We start from the raw sequence: 15,764 nt of genomic DNA, 5'->3' as shown, positions 1-15,764 counted from the left end.
AGATTTTTCAGGCACATAAGGCAACATTGTGGCACTATGAAGGACCACCGTAGCGCTACACGAGATCAACATTACGCTGCAGCAAAGGGGCGCGTGCGAGGGCCTACAGCGGGATAGTACCGTGTCACTATCCTAAAGCCCCACGACGCCAACATTTATATATGAAAATTTTGTAATTTTTGGCAAGTTCTTGGGCTCCAAGTTTTCATTTTTTTTTTTATAAATTGGGAGCCTTTAAGCTGTTCAAGCCACGAAATACAAGAGAAAATTCAGTCCTTAAAGAGTGTTTATGCTACAAAACTAGGGAGTTTAAGGGATATTTTGGAGGCCGTTTGAGTTCCTGAGGTGATGATCGAGGTGAAAAATCTTTTCTTTGGTTCTCTTTCTTTCTCTAATATTTATGCTTGAAATTATGTATGGAAGTATATTGTTGCAAGCTATGAATGGCTAGACTCGTTAGTTGTAGGGTGTTGATGAAGTTATTATGAATTTAGGTAAAGTTTTAGTCTTTTCATAGATGTTTGTTGAACCTTATACTTTTGAATGATATTGTGCTTCATTCTTATTGATTGACCTTCAATGAATGTTAGGTTAAATGTTGAATTGATAGATTGAATGTTTAACCGGATCTGTATCGTTGCATCATTATTAATCTTTCATGAAAATAGTTAGGTTAATAATAAATTTTTTTAATAATATTTCTTAATGCCTTGTTTCCTAATTTGATCTCAAGAAATTAGTTATCATTTAATTTGAATGAGAGGGAATTTTTTTTGAGAAAGTAATCTTGAATTAAGTTTTTAAACTTGAGCATATTGTTTGCACATGATTCCATGAATTGACTAAAGTAGACTTAATGAAGTAATTAATAGATTCAATATCCTAGAACACTTTAACTCTTAGATTTTTAAAAACTCCTTTATTTCTTTTCTTTATTGTTTTACATAATTACAAACTAAAACTCGATTTCAGTTCTTTAGGTAAAGTTGACACAATTATGAGATAGATAAACAATAATTGTTAGTTTGATCCTTGAGGACGATATTAGACCTTTTGTGACATTTTAATTACTATAACTTGACTGAGTGGATCAAATCCCAGCAGAAGCATGTGATCGAATTCTTTGATTTCTTGAGCGAATTAAAAATATAAATAATCAAGAAAAAGATTAAGTAGCATACCTTTATCGATCCAAAGATGCAACAATATTCTTCTTGCAGTCTTCCTTTTCCACGAGATCTTCCTTGCTATGACTCTAGCAAGGATCTGGCTTGTAGGAACCGCTCTAGAGAACCCTTTTCTAAAAGTTTGGAGAATTTTCTTGGGAGAGAAATCTCTAAAGAATGACTATAGAGATTATTTTGTAGAGTGTAGAGTGTGAATGCCATAGAGCTCCCCAAGGCTTTATTTATAGATTTATACTGGGTCACTTCTAATCATATCAGGAGAAATCCCTCCGTGGATATTTTAAATTAAATATTCAATACTATCTAATACAAAATATCTCCCCATTTAATATCTCATATTAAAAGGTTTAAAATATTTAAATTATATCTAAATATTTATCTTATGCATATTCTCTTTAATTTAATCTCATTCAAATTAATTAATTAATATTTTAATCATATTCAAATAAATTAATTCTTTCATCATCTATTAAATTTGAATCTTATACAAGTTAAATAATTTATTTGTTTACTTCATCCAAATAAGTAATTAATTATTTGAATCTCTTATTCAAATAAATTAATTCTCCAAATTGTAAAGTTATAATCTGAATATCATTCAAATAAACTTTATAATAAATCAAGTAATTAATTTTATCCAATACAATTAATACTTTCTTATAAAGTTTGAATATTTCAAATTTTCTTTCAATATATTTGATCCTCGTTGTCCATGGTGAGCTAGCAAGGGGACCTTATGGATCTACAGATTATAAGCTCCAATCATCCAGGATTAATTAATTAAACTCTTTAATTAAATTAACCTTCATTCAATAACTACATGGCAAACCATTATAGTGTTGGGTTTTATGCTCTAAAACTCGTAGATAGAAAATGTAAATAATAAACTGTCATGAATAAAGAGTTAGTGATGTTATTTTAATAAGTATTATTGATTGTATTGTATCTGTTTTGTCTTAATAACCCTAAATTCAATAAACTAACACCTTATATTGTCTTATGAGTCTTGAATTGTATGTGAAGACATACGGGAATCAAGATGTTGGAACATACCATCGTGCAACAGAAGTAACCAGGATCCAGAAACACTCTAATTCATTAATTTTGGCAGAAAAGAAAGCATGCTAGAGCAGAAATAAATGAGTTTCGTGACATACCTTTATAGAACTTTCTCAAAGCTTGAATTCAGCTGCAAATCTCCTCTGAATCTTGTTGTAGACCACCCCAAGATCTTCTCAACTATCCTCTTGGGGCTCTAGATTGAGTAGTGGGACTCAAAATAAGCCTGAATCAAGGGAATTTGGAGACAAGCTCACTGCAGTAACCCGACAGAAGAACAACTTCTTCTCTCGAATTTTTCAGAGAAATTCTTTCGGTTGCCTTCTTCAAAACACTCAAATCTCTTCAATATCTTGCAGATATTCATGCAAAGAGATTAGCTGCATGAGATGTAGTTCATGCTTGGAGTAAATGAAGCTTGAGAAGTGGGTTGTTAGTGAGCTGCTTGGAAGAAGATAATGGAGAAAATTAATTTTCCATTATGTGTTTTTTTTCTTTCTTATTCAATTTTGATAAATATTGATTTCACAAATCAATTCTTTTAATAATTGAAAATATTATTAATTTTACAAAATTAATTTCATAAATTAGTTTTCTTAATAAAATTAATAAATAATTATTTAAATAATTTAAATCATTCTAATTAATTTAATATCAAATATTAAATTAATTTTACACAATTCCATCTTCAAATATTTAAATCATATTTAAATATTATTTCTCCAAATTCATTTAATTCTAATTTGAACACTTCAAATTAACTTCTCACGCTACTCTAGAGTTAATCTATTTACGAGCTAGTAGGGAGACCTCGCGGACTTACAGATCATGGGCTCCAACGATCCGAGATTAATCGGCTAAACTCATTAGACCGATCTAACCCCCATTCGTTAATTAATGGGTGATTCTACTAAATCCCATAATTGAACTCCCCTCACTGTAGATATATTATATCCACTCGATATAACCATGATTAGTAAGTTAATCCTTCATAGGTTGTTCGTAATAACGGTTGGGTCGAATCTCTATTTTACCCCTAAAATTACCTCTTGTTCCTTAAGTCCCACTGATCCCCTAATGAACAATTGATTTGTGATCTAATCAACAAATCGGATCCCTCTTGGGCCAATGAGAGGGTGAGGCCTCTTATTCAAGACCCAAAATCAACAATTGAAGGGAACAACCTCTCTACTAACCCTAATCGGGTAAGAGTGTATTCCATCTTGCACCCTATGTCTCTAGCTATTCATTCGATCTTATCCCCAAAATGGGAAGCTTATTGAGCAGAGGCAGTTGGTCTACTCTCAACGTTTGCAGATTAAAGGATAATCCCAAACAAATAGGAGTTCATAGTTAGCTCAGAATTAAGGTCAAATTACCTAGGTCATCGCTTTGAAATAGTCAGTCTTAAATAGTAAACAACGTTATAAAGTAAGAGTGACTGGTTTCGTGGTCCGATCTTGCACAAAACTCATTTGCACCACCTTCACTTCTCATGTCCCAATATGCACGAATTAGGATCACTTTGCATGTAGTACTTTACAACTCTTTGTAACAACTACAAAGTAGGCCGTATCCAATAGTGTTACCAGAATAAGGTACCCAACCTTATTCATATACTATAGATCATTTTGACTATTTACTCGAACCTGACCCACTTGTATGTCTTCACATAAAGTTCAAGTACTCATATAATAGTCAAGGGACTTAGGTTTATTGGGAAAAAAAACATATATTCAATAACACCTTATTGAATTTTCAGAATAAGTTCTATTGTTTTACAAACCACGAGTTTTAGGACATAAAACTCAACATAAGGGTCTATAGTATAGGGATAAGGATGGGTATCTTATCTTAGTGACACTAAGAATACAACCCACTTTGTGTTTGATATAAGCATAATGATCCAACGCGTTCATGTAGGTAACATGCGAGTGGGGGTATTCTATGCAATGACTTTGTATAAGACCAGACTACGAAATAATAACCACTAGATATAACTCCGTTGACTAGTTAGGTTTCTATTTCAATAGAATGACCTAGACAACTTAGTTTTAATCCTGAGTGTATTATGAACTTCTATTTACGAGGGATTGTCCTTTGATTTGTATGGGTGAGAGTGGCTAGTTCTTCGACTCAATATACTACCATTTTAGGGACAAGATCGAATGAGGAGCTGGGAACATAATAGTACAAGATGGATTTCGCTCATTCCCGACTTTATGGTAAGTAGATGAGTGTTCTCATAAGTGGTGTATTTGGGACTTGAACAAAGAGCCCTACCCTCTCACTAGCCCGAGAGGGGTTTCTGTTAAAGGTTGGATCATAAATATGTTTTTCATTGGAGGAGCATTGATACTTAAGGATATAGAAGTAACCCAGGGGTAAAATAGTAATTTTGACCCAACTGATTGCACGAACACTCGTGAAGGACTAGCTTGCTGTTCTTGGTCTTAATCCATGGACACAAAAATATATTTATAGGGAAGAATGCAATTGTGGGTCTTTAGTGGAGTGTACCCACAATTAACAAATATTGATTAATGTGGTTAATGAGTTTAGCCAATTAATTTCATATCACGGAGCTTCTGATCAGTAGGTCCGTGAAGTCCCCTTCCTAGCTCGTAAAGGGTATTGAGGTAATTATGTCTTGAATTGAGTTTGAAATGTTCAAATTCACTTAGGGAAATAGTATATTGCATAATGATATATTATAATATAAAGTTTATGTTTTAATTAAACTTTATAATATAAATTGAATTTTTGATATGATTCAAAATTAATTTATAAGAGAATTAATTTTTTTAAGGAGTTCAAATATTAATTTAATATGAATTGGATTCATATTAAAACTATAGGTTAATATTAATGTGTATTAGATGCACATTAAAACTATAGGTTATGAGAGAAATACAACTGAATATGATTCAAATGTAGGTTAAATTGAATATTTGATCTTTAATTTGATAATTGATTAAATTAAATTAATCAATTCTATAGGTGATATGAGATATGTTCATTTAAATATAATTAAATTGGATTTAATTAATTAAGTAATTATTATTTATTTATTTATTTTATTAAATTAAATAATAATAACTCCCATACGTGGGAGTTATCAAAAGAATGTGAACCACTGCCCACGTTTAGGATCTCACACTTAAATAGACCTGGAGAAGGAAGAAGATTTTTTACAGAAAGTTATTGGTGAAAAAAAACTCTCTCTAAAATTCTTTCAAGAAAATCTGTATTTTTCTTTTCCCCAATTTGAGATTGGTTCCCACACCCCATTAAACCCAATTTCTCAGAGAATAGGGAGGTTCTCAATTGGTGTTGTTCACATATTCCATCCCAAGGAGAATTGATCCTTTCATCTGAGTGGTCAACGAAAATAAGTGACATTTTTCCGTTTTCTGTAAAATTAAAATCCCAAATGTAGAGCATGCTTAACCTAACTTATACAATAGGTTGAGTTGTTTTTTCCTCTGTGTTATTCTGTATGTGTTGCCAGTGTACTGATATTTAGATTCTAATTAATTTCGAGTTGGGTCTTGGTTCTTTCGCTGTGTTAGGGCTTTTATCCTTACATATAGACCCATAGTTAAACTATTATGCACTGTAGGACAAGTTGTGTCCATGGATATAATCAACATAACTAAATCAATCCTTCACGAGTTGTTCATAATTATAGCTAGGTCAAATGTCCGTTTTATCCTTATAATTACCTCTTTTTCTTAAGTACCACTAATTTCTCTAATGAATAATTTTCTTATGGTCCAACCATAAGCTAAGTCTCTCTCGGGCCAGTGAGAGGGTGGGACCCCTTATTTAAAACCCGAAATCAACACTTAAAAGGAACTACTCATCTACTCACCTTATGCAGAGGGGAGTGAATTCTATCTTGTGAAGTTATGTTCCTTGCTCCCCATTTAGTCAAGTCCCCAAAATGGTAGGCTTGTTGAATCGGCAACTCGGGTCACTCTCACTCATGTAAATCAAAGGACTGACCTTACAGACAGGAATTCATAAATAATTCAGGATTAAGATCGAGTCGCATTGATCATCCTGTGAAATATTAATCTCATCAATTAACGAATTTACAAAGAGAGGTTAAAAATTTCGCAGTCTAGTCTTATACAAACTCTTTGTCTAGGATACCCCCACTCACATGTCTTCATATGAACGACTTGGATCAAACAATTTGTAACTATTACAAAATAGGTTGTATACATAATGCCACAAGGATAAGGCACCCAACCTTATCTATATATTATAGACCTTTAGGTTATTTCTTGAACATAATCTATCCATATGTCAACTACATACATGTTCAAGACTTCATGCAATAACCTTGAATTATATTAATTTTGCATACTTAATAATTAAATTAATCAACCAATAAATTATGAGGTTTTACAGCATAAATCCCAACAAACTTGTCCATGTACGTTTGCATGTTCGCATAATTTACAATGTATAGGCAATTACTATTTGGTTGATTTCGGTTACACCAATAGCCAAGGATTTCTTGCACCATTAGAGGACAATAATATCATTTAAGAGTGTGGGCAGACGGTTCTGAGCCAAGGAAAGTGGAGGAGTTCAACGTGAAGCATGCATCAACTAGGAATTGTATTGAATGCACTTTCGAGGTGCTTAAGATGTGATGGACCATACTACATAGTCCTTGATTTTACGATTCATCATGCAGCGAAGGATTAACTTTGCTGGTTGTATGCTCCACAACTTTATACGAATGGAGATGCCAATTGACCCTATTGATGATGTAGGTTGGACTAAATGCCCATGCTGACGACTACATTGACTCCATTGAAACTTCAGACACATGGAACAATTGGAGGCAAAGTTTGGCAGTTGACATGTTCAACACAGGGGAAGGGGTGGTTAGCAGATTGATATAGGTTCGAGCAAAGCCTATTTATTTTTTTCCAATTTTTCTTACTGCTTTCTGTTTTATATTCTATGTTTTCTTTCTTTGTCAAAATGATTCTGAGGTTCGATAATGAGTTATGAAATTCTGTTATCCTGTATGTTTATGTTAACTCAGATAAGTTTATCACATGGACCTGGTTAGAATTGTTTGTTTTTTGTTCAGTGGAGTTCATTTCGTTGTTGTTATTGCTTTACTGTTTTGTTTTTGTAATCATATGTTTAGGCATGCGCAGTGATGATGGTTATTCATTTGTATTTTCTTATTCACATGTAAAGGATGGATATTGAGCTTCTAGTGAAGTACTAAGAGGGAGAGATCTAAACAAGCATTTTTGGACATTGAATGAAGATGCAGTACTAATGTTGGCACTATAGAAGATCAGTTTGAACACACATAGGAAATTTGAGAACGAGTTCAAGAACGGGTACTTGAATCAAATTGAACGAATGATGACAGAAAGGTTACCAGGACGTACACTTAAGGTTTCACCTTATATTGACTCTCACTTTCGTACACTTTAGGTCAAATATAATGCAATCACAGATATGCTAAACAAAAGTGGCATCGGTTGGAATAATGAGACAATGACAGTTCAATGTGAGAAAGCAGTGTACGACAAATAGGTGAAGGTATGCACGTCTCACTTTTGATATTTATTCGTACATGAAGACACATAAGGATGCGGCTAGGATGTTTGGGAAACCCTTTCCTTATTACCATGCACTTGGAAAAGTATATGGCCGGGACAGAGCGACGGGGGTGAACGCAAGGGCTGCATGAGACGGTGAAGATGCTGTAAGGCATGAGGATGTTGCCTCGGGTTGTGACTGTAATGACATGGACCTTGACATAGAATTTGATCCATTTACATCGCAACTAGTTGGTAAGGAAGGAACGTCATAATGTACTAGAGAAAATCGATCGAACTCACCTCCAACATTCTCAACAGAAGGCACCCAAAAGTGGAGCAGGGATTCCGTGTTTTGCCACATATCTAATATGGTTGTGTTCTATTGAAAATGCATTATTGAAGCTGAATGGACTGGTTCATACGTTGTCTAGTGACAATGACTATGAAATAGCGAATATGGAGAATTGCCTTGCAACGGAGTTGAAGTCCATCTCAGACATATTACTTCCCCAATGTTTCAAACTTATCAACATACTCGAGAAGGAGCCTCGCAAGGGGTTGTATTGTAGAAGTATTGCAAAACTTATTACCTTTAATTGGATTTTTTTTTTTTTTATTTCCATACTGCACGTGGATTGATAGCACCATAAAAGTACTATTTTTCCTAGCTTAAGTAGGGCTTGTTCATGGATTTTACGTGTTTATTATGATATTCTATAGATATTGAGAAACTAAAAGGTGGAATAGACCACCGAAATCGAAAAGGAACAAAATAGAGCTCCGTAGCATCAATCGTGAAGAAAGGAAGAAAAATGATCAAATTGTCATTAAGGAGCGTCACGACCTTGTGCTTTATGCCTTGCTTTATGCTTGAAGGTAGTAGATGCATTTCATGGAGCATCATAACACCGTAGGGGAGTGTTGCAATGGCACAGATTTTGATGAAAATTCTTTCCTCGTGTGTGCGCATGATCTGATGAAGAGTGTAGCGTTGGGTATCGCTACGCTCGAGGCATTTGCTGCAGCAACTGAGGCCAGCATCGCAATACTGCCTTGGAGCGTAGCGATGCTTGGCCTTTTATATAAATGCAATTTTACCTAAATTAGGTCATTCCAGCTCGGATTTTAGCCCCTAATATAGAATTCTCTTTTCCTTTTCTCCTCTTCTCCTCCCCTCTGTAATTCTTCATTTTAGGGTGTATTTGATGATTGTAAAGCTTATCTTGGACCGATCTCGTCACTAAGGTGAGTTTCTAACTTAGGTCTAGGTGAAACCCATGGATCCATTTTGAGGATTTTTGTTCTAAATCTATATTTCACTTTGATTTTTTGTGGTTCTTGAATGTATTTAAATTTCTATGCTTAGATGTATGTTAGACCTGATTAACCTTCATTCATTCTTTGTATGCTAGAGATTAGGAATGCTCTAATGTGTGTTTAATCTCCTTATGACAAAAATTCCAAAGCATGCTTATTGTGAATTCTGGGTTGTTTAGAATAATCCTTTCACACATTGCATGATTAGGATAATTCAAGAACATAATCGATTAGTAACTTAGGCTATCCATGTGATGAATCATCTTAGTTGAATCGATCGAGCTTAATGCGATTGTTTGCTTGTTAAGAATGCTAACGAACCCAAACAATTAAGCAATTAGTCTAAATAAGAAATTAATTAAAGTAAATGTAAGATTTCCATAGACGCTATCGTACCCAATTAGTCGAGCATCTGTCTTCATTAAGTTATTAATTAGTAATTACGGCGCTTGCCTTGGCTATCCAGGCAAGTTGACTACGCATATTAAATTGAGAAAGATAGTTCTTAGTAATTATATGATCAGTCGAACATTAGGTGCATCCTAAGTCTTGAGCTAGGCATTTCTTTTACTTTTCCTACACTTTTATTTTCATGCAATTTACATTCCTGCATTTAGTTTTCCTATCAAAATAAACCACAAAAACCCTGTTTTTATTGCTTTCCATAGACCAATTGATCTTAGAGAGATTCTATCTTGGCTTCTTATGGTTCGACCCTAGACTTGTCACTTGTGCTACTCAATAGTATAAGTATTTGGTTTAGTGAATTATAAATATTATTTGATTTTTAGTCTTTTGCAAGCAATGATAAAAGGCTAAGATCATGGATCTAATTTCTTGTGTTTTCTATCTTTTGTTTTGGGATATTGTTGCAGAATATGAACGTATTACATTGGTTGTTAGTTAAGAAGGAGGTGTTGTACTATTGATTAGTGAATGTGGCCCTATGAAAATGCTTGTTGGTGTATGTCAATCAATTGTAATGTATGGTTGAGAAATTAGCAAGATAAACACCATATATAAACTTTACGCATTATCATTCATCATCGTAGTATGAAGTATTCCTCCATAGTTGACATACATATTGGAACCTACATTTCTTAATGGGAAGCTCTGCAAGTTTTGTCACGTCTGTAGTAGTTACATGATATTCGCAGTAGTAAGAAGTCCACCTTGCACCATGCAGACTGGTACTGATTGTACACGCCTAGAGTGTAATCCACCAATAAATGATCAGCCTCCCAAGCAACCTTCGCTTTTTCCTAGGACTTTCTCACTATCTCCTTGTACACTCCATGTGGCGTGTTTAACTTCTCATACAACAATGACATGTATGAGATTGATGATGGATTTTTTTGACAAAACATGATCAAAACAGGGACATAAGGCAGGCCATGTAGGAATAAATTATCCAACGCCAAAAATGTCACGATTGTGAATGAGTGCCAATTGAGGTTGTTCGATTGAAGTTTATGCTTTAGGAGCAACATAATAATGTCGACCACATGCACTGAATAGATGAACGCGTGCATCAAATTTGAATACAAAATAGCACATTCATTCGTATAGCATATATCGTTATGGACCCAAGTGCCTAGTGTGTGCAGATCCAATGGAGTTGATTTCTTAATAACACCACTCGTCGACCATCATGACCTTTTAACCTTGTTCATATCACTATTATTAGACATCCACTTAAGAATTTTCACTCTAAGATTACTTGGGATATTGTGCTTAGGGTCGTACGTCATTGCTGAACCACACTTACCCTCCCCTTGAGCCACCTTAGTAATAGCAACGTCAACTGGAAGCATGACATTTTTGCTTGTACTCAAGTCATCCTTACGGCATTTCGAACTGTCAGTTGGGGTCTTCGTCTTCTTAGTTGGGTGGTTGGCTTAAGTGGCCATTATGAGTAACCTTCCAGGAACGATTATATGTCCGACATCAATTGTATATGATCATACTTCTACAATTAATTCCTAATCGATGAAGAAATATTGTCTTTGGAGGCACGAACAATAGAGCTGTTGTATTGTTGTTTTAATATGAGAAAAACAAAGGATTCTGTTATTGCAAAGTTGAAGCAATGAATTATTTAGTAAAGCTTGTTGAGCCAAAGACATAGAAATCTGTATTACAAAGAGGAACATAACAATATTTAAAGCTTAACATAACAACCCTCTAACAAAAAGTCCTATACTTGCTCTACATTATAGAGCATGAATAACAAAGTAACTAATCCCTAAAAATTGGAACAACCTTTGACACAATCAACTTAAACAGAGTGGACTTGTTTCAGTTCTAAAGCATTTTCTTAACATTCCTTCTTACTTTAGGAGTTGCAAACACCAAGTCTTGACTTTAGAAACTCAAACTTGCAAGCAGACAATGGTTTTATTAAAATATCTGCAAATTGATTTTCTGTTTTGCATAGACAAGAGTTACATCTCCATGTTTATGTACTTCCCTTAAGAAAAATAACATGATGTTAAAATTTTTAGTCTTCCCATGAAACACAGGATTATGAGAGATAGCATTAGTAGCTTGGTTGTCAACAAGAATCTCTGTGCTTTCTTTCTGCTCAAAATCAAGGTCAAATAAAATTTTTCTTAGCCATAAAGCTTGATTAACAGTAGTTGTTGCAGCAATAAACTCTACTTCGACAGTGGATTGGGCTATTGTTTCTTGCTTCTTTGAGCTCCATGAGAAAATACTAGAGCCAAGAGTAAAACAATAATCTGAAGTGCTCCTCATATCATCAATGGAACCTCCCCAGTCACTGTAAAAAATAACCAACCAACTTGAACCCCTTGCTTCTTGTGAACTTGATACCAAAATCACTTGTGCCTTTTATAATTGTATCACTCTTTTGGCAGCCTTGAGATGTAATTCGCTTACACAATGCATAAATTGAGACAAGATACTTACAACATTCAAAATGTCTGGCCTTGTTGATGTGAGATACATCAAGCAACCAATCAAACTTCTAAAATATCCTTCATCAACTTTGACAACACCATCTTCTTTGCATAGCTTCTCCTTTTGATTCATTGGAGTTCTTGTTGCATTGCATTCATCCATTTGAAACTTCTTCAGTATTTCCTTTACATATTTTTTTTTGGCATACGAAAACTTCATCTTGCCCTTGCTTAATCTCCATGACAAGGAAGTATGACATGAACCCTAGATCTATCATTTCAAATGTCTTCATCATCTCTTGTTTGAAATTCTGAATATGATCTGTGTTGTTTCCTGTAACCAACAAGTCATCAACATACAATGAAACCATAAGAATGTCAGTACCATTGCACTTAACATACAAGGTTGTTTCTGATAGACCTTTTCACAAAACCCAACTTTAGAAAATATTCATCAATTTTGCTATACCAAGCTCTTGGAGGTTGTTTTAGTCCATAGAGAGCATTCTTGAGAAGATAAAACTTATCTCCTTCATCTTCCTTCACAAATCCTTGGGGCTATTCAACATAAATTTCTTCCTGTAGGACACCATTTAAAAAAGCTGATTTGACATCCAACTGGAAAACTTTCTAAGTCTTTTGTGCAGTTATTGCAAACAGTCCCAAAGGCACCCCTCTCTTTCAAGAGGATTCGTGGCATGTCAAGCCCTGGTAAGGTTCTTTGCTTTGCATCGAATTAAACCACATGCTCCACCGTTTGTGCGGGCCCCCGTCAATTCCTTTGAGTTTCATTCTTGCGAACGTACTCCCCAGGCGGGATACTTAACGCGTTAGCTACAGCACTGCACGGGTCGATACGCACAGCACCTAGTATCCATCGTTTACGGCTAGGACTACTGGGGTATCTAATCCCATTCGCTCCCCTAGCTTTCGTCTTTCAGTGTCAGTGTCGGCCCAGCAGAGTGCTTTCGCCGTTGGTGTTCTTTCCGATCTCTACGCATTTCACCGCTCCACCGGAAATTCCCTCTGCCTCTACCGTACTCCAGCTTGGTAGTTTCCACCGCTGATTGTGTCTAATCTAGCAATAGGAGCAAAAGTGTAAAAGTAATCAACACCAAAGATTTGAGCATACCCTTTAACTACAAGTCTGGCTTTATGTTTGTTGATCGAACCATCGACATTAAGCTTGGTTCTAAACACCCACTTCACCCCAATTACCTTCCTGACTTGAGGTCTATCTACAAGGATTCAAGTCTTGTTCTTCTCTATCATTAACATCTCCTCCTTCGTTGTAACCATCCACCTTTGATCCTTTTTTACTTCTGCATAGTCAGCAGGTTTACACACAGCAACATTGCATCTTTCATAAACATCTGAGAGTAACCTTGTTCCTTTCACAAGCACATCATCCACTGTTTCATTTTGCCAATCATCTTCTTCTTTGATGCTTGAACCAAAGAACTTGAGTTGCTTTGTTATGGTCTGATCCTTCTTCTTTGCTTCATCCCAGCTCCACTCTTCATCCTCTAGGAAGCGTACGTCCTGCTAACAACAATATTTCTAGTTTATGGCTGAAAAATTTTATAGACCTTGCTGACAGTACTATAGCCTATAAAAATAACTGATGAAGCTCTTCTATCACGCTTGTCACGCTTGCTTTGTAGAACATGAGTAAAACACAAGCAACCAAATATTTTAAGAAATTTCAACGAGGGTTTGTAACCATACCAAACCTCAAATAGTGTTTGTTCCTTCATTGCCTTTGTCGGAAGCCTGTTTTGAAGAAACTCAGTCGTATTTGCTGCCTTTGCCCAAAACTTCTTTGGTAGATTTTTGTCATACAACATGCATCTTGACATCTCCATGATGTATCTATTTCTTCTCTCACTAACTCCATTTTTTTTGGGGTGTGTAAGGGGCTATAAGTTGATGCTCTATGCTTGAATTTTCTCAAAACTTGTCAAATTCTGCCGAAGTGTACTCCATCCCATTGTCGGATCTTACAATTTGAATTTTGTAGCCACTTTCATTCTCAACTCTTGCTTTGAACTTCCAAAAAACTTGAGTGCTTCTGATTTAAACTTCAAGGAAAAAATCCAGCACGTCCGGGTGAAGTCATCAATAAAGGCAATATAATAGAGACTACCTTTTAAAGAAGATGTTCTTTGCGGTCCTACAACTTCTATGTGGATGAGCTACAACTTGCAAGTGGCTCTCCAGGTTGACTTCGGGAATGGCTTCCTGTTTAGTTTTCCAGACTGACATGCTTTGCAGCTTGAGATTGCATCACCAAGCTTGGGAACATCAAATGCTAGCTCCTTTTCTTTTAGTTGCAGCAAACCTTGATGATGATAGTGTCCAACTCTCTTGTGCCAAATCTATGTGACATCTTCCTTAATAAGAAAAACAAATTGCTCATTCTCTAAAGGATTGAGTGAGAAACTTTTTCCTTTCATTTTAACTTTGAAAATTTCCTGATTAGCTGTATCCTTAATCAAATAATATTTATCTTCAAAAGTAACTTTAAAGCCTTTTTCAATAAGTTGACTCACACTCAACAAGTTATTGTTAATGTCGGGAACAAAGAGAACATCTTGTATATGCTTTATACTTGTATAGCTTGTAATCGCAATAGTGCCTTTTCCTTTGACAGAGATATAATCCTCATTGCCGATTCTTACTTTGGTGATGTTAGTTGGCTTCAAATCTCTAAACAATTCCTTGTCATAAGTCATATGATTGGTGCAGACACTGTCAATTAGCCAGCTTTCGTTTGATTCACTACCCACGAAACATGTAGCCACAAACAATTAATCCTCCTCCTCCTCCTGATCAATAATCTTAGCCTCTTCACCTTGCTGTTGATTCTTGCTCCTGCAAATTACAGCTTCACGCCCCATTTGGTTACATTTAGTGCACTTGGCGTCGGGTCTTCTCCAGCATTTGAAAGGAGGATGACCCTTTCTATTGCAATGTTGGCATGGAGGATAGGACCCATTTTTTATTGTTGGCTGAGGATTTTCCATTAAGATTTTGATTCTTCTTATTGTTCCTTGCATTCTCAGGTTTGGCTTGCAAGGCTCCTTCAACAACACCTTCTAGTTTCATAGCTCTTCTTTGCTTCTGTGCTTGTAAAGCATTGAGAATTTCTGCAAGAGTAATTTGAGTTAGATCCTTGGTATTTTCCAAGGCTGAAATAGATGCCTCAAATTTTTTAGGCACTGTTACAAGAATCTTTTCAACAATTCTTGAGTCCTTAAACGTAGAACCAAGTAATATGATTCGGTTTTCTATGACCAATAACCTATTAGAATACTCTTTAGTTGATTATGTTTCCTTCATCCTCTCTAACTCGAATTCTCAAGTCAAATTTAGCACATGCATTCCTTTGGTTCTTGCATCTCCCTCAAACTCTAACTTGAGATAATTCCATATCCCATATGCTAATTTTAGAGTCATAATCCGAGTGAATATAGTAGATGAGACTGCAACAAACAAACAAGCCTTTGCCTTGGATTTCCTTATCTTTTTCTCCTTCTGCAATTTAATCTGTGCCATGGTAGGATTGTTTAGGAGGTCAGGAATTTCATAATCCTTTTCCATAGCTTCCCAAATATCCAAAGCTTCCATATATGCCATCATATGAACTGCCCAAACTTGGTAGTTGTCTCCATTAAACACTGGTGGAGAGATTG

General features: G+C 35.3%; 1 protein-coding gene across 1 annotated transcript; it reads right to left on the bottom strand.

Moving 5' to 3' along the window:
• Positions 1–14,447: 14,447 nt before the first annotated feature.
• LOC150035589 (uncharacterized) lies at positions 14,448–14,804 on the bottom strand. Its single transcript, XM_090314362.1, has one exon. The coding sequence runs from the start codon at positions 14,802–14,804 to the stop codon at positions 14,448–14,450; it is 357 nt and encodes a 118-aa protein (XP_090170488.1).
• Between the last annotated feature and the right edge of the window lie 960 nt (positions 14,805–15,764).

Source organism: Benincasa hispida, chromosome 6, assembly GCF_027475165.1.
Source record: "Benincasa hispida cultivar pf3 chromosome 6, pf3_genome.v1.1, whole genome shotgun sequence".
Taxonomy (NCBI): Eukaryota; Viridiplantae; Streptophyta; class Magnoliopsida; order Cucurbitales; family Cucurbitaceae; genus Benincasa; species Benincasa hispida.
Note: the sequence above shows the minus strand (reverse complement) of the source record. Positions and strands in the feature narration are given on the sequence as shown.

Coding starts and splice junctions, on each gene's coding strand:
- LOC150035589 (XM_090314362.1), bottom strand. CDS start 14,804: ATGACTTATGACAAGGAATTGTTTAGAGATTTGAAGCCAACTAACATC.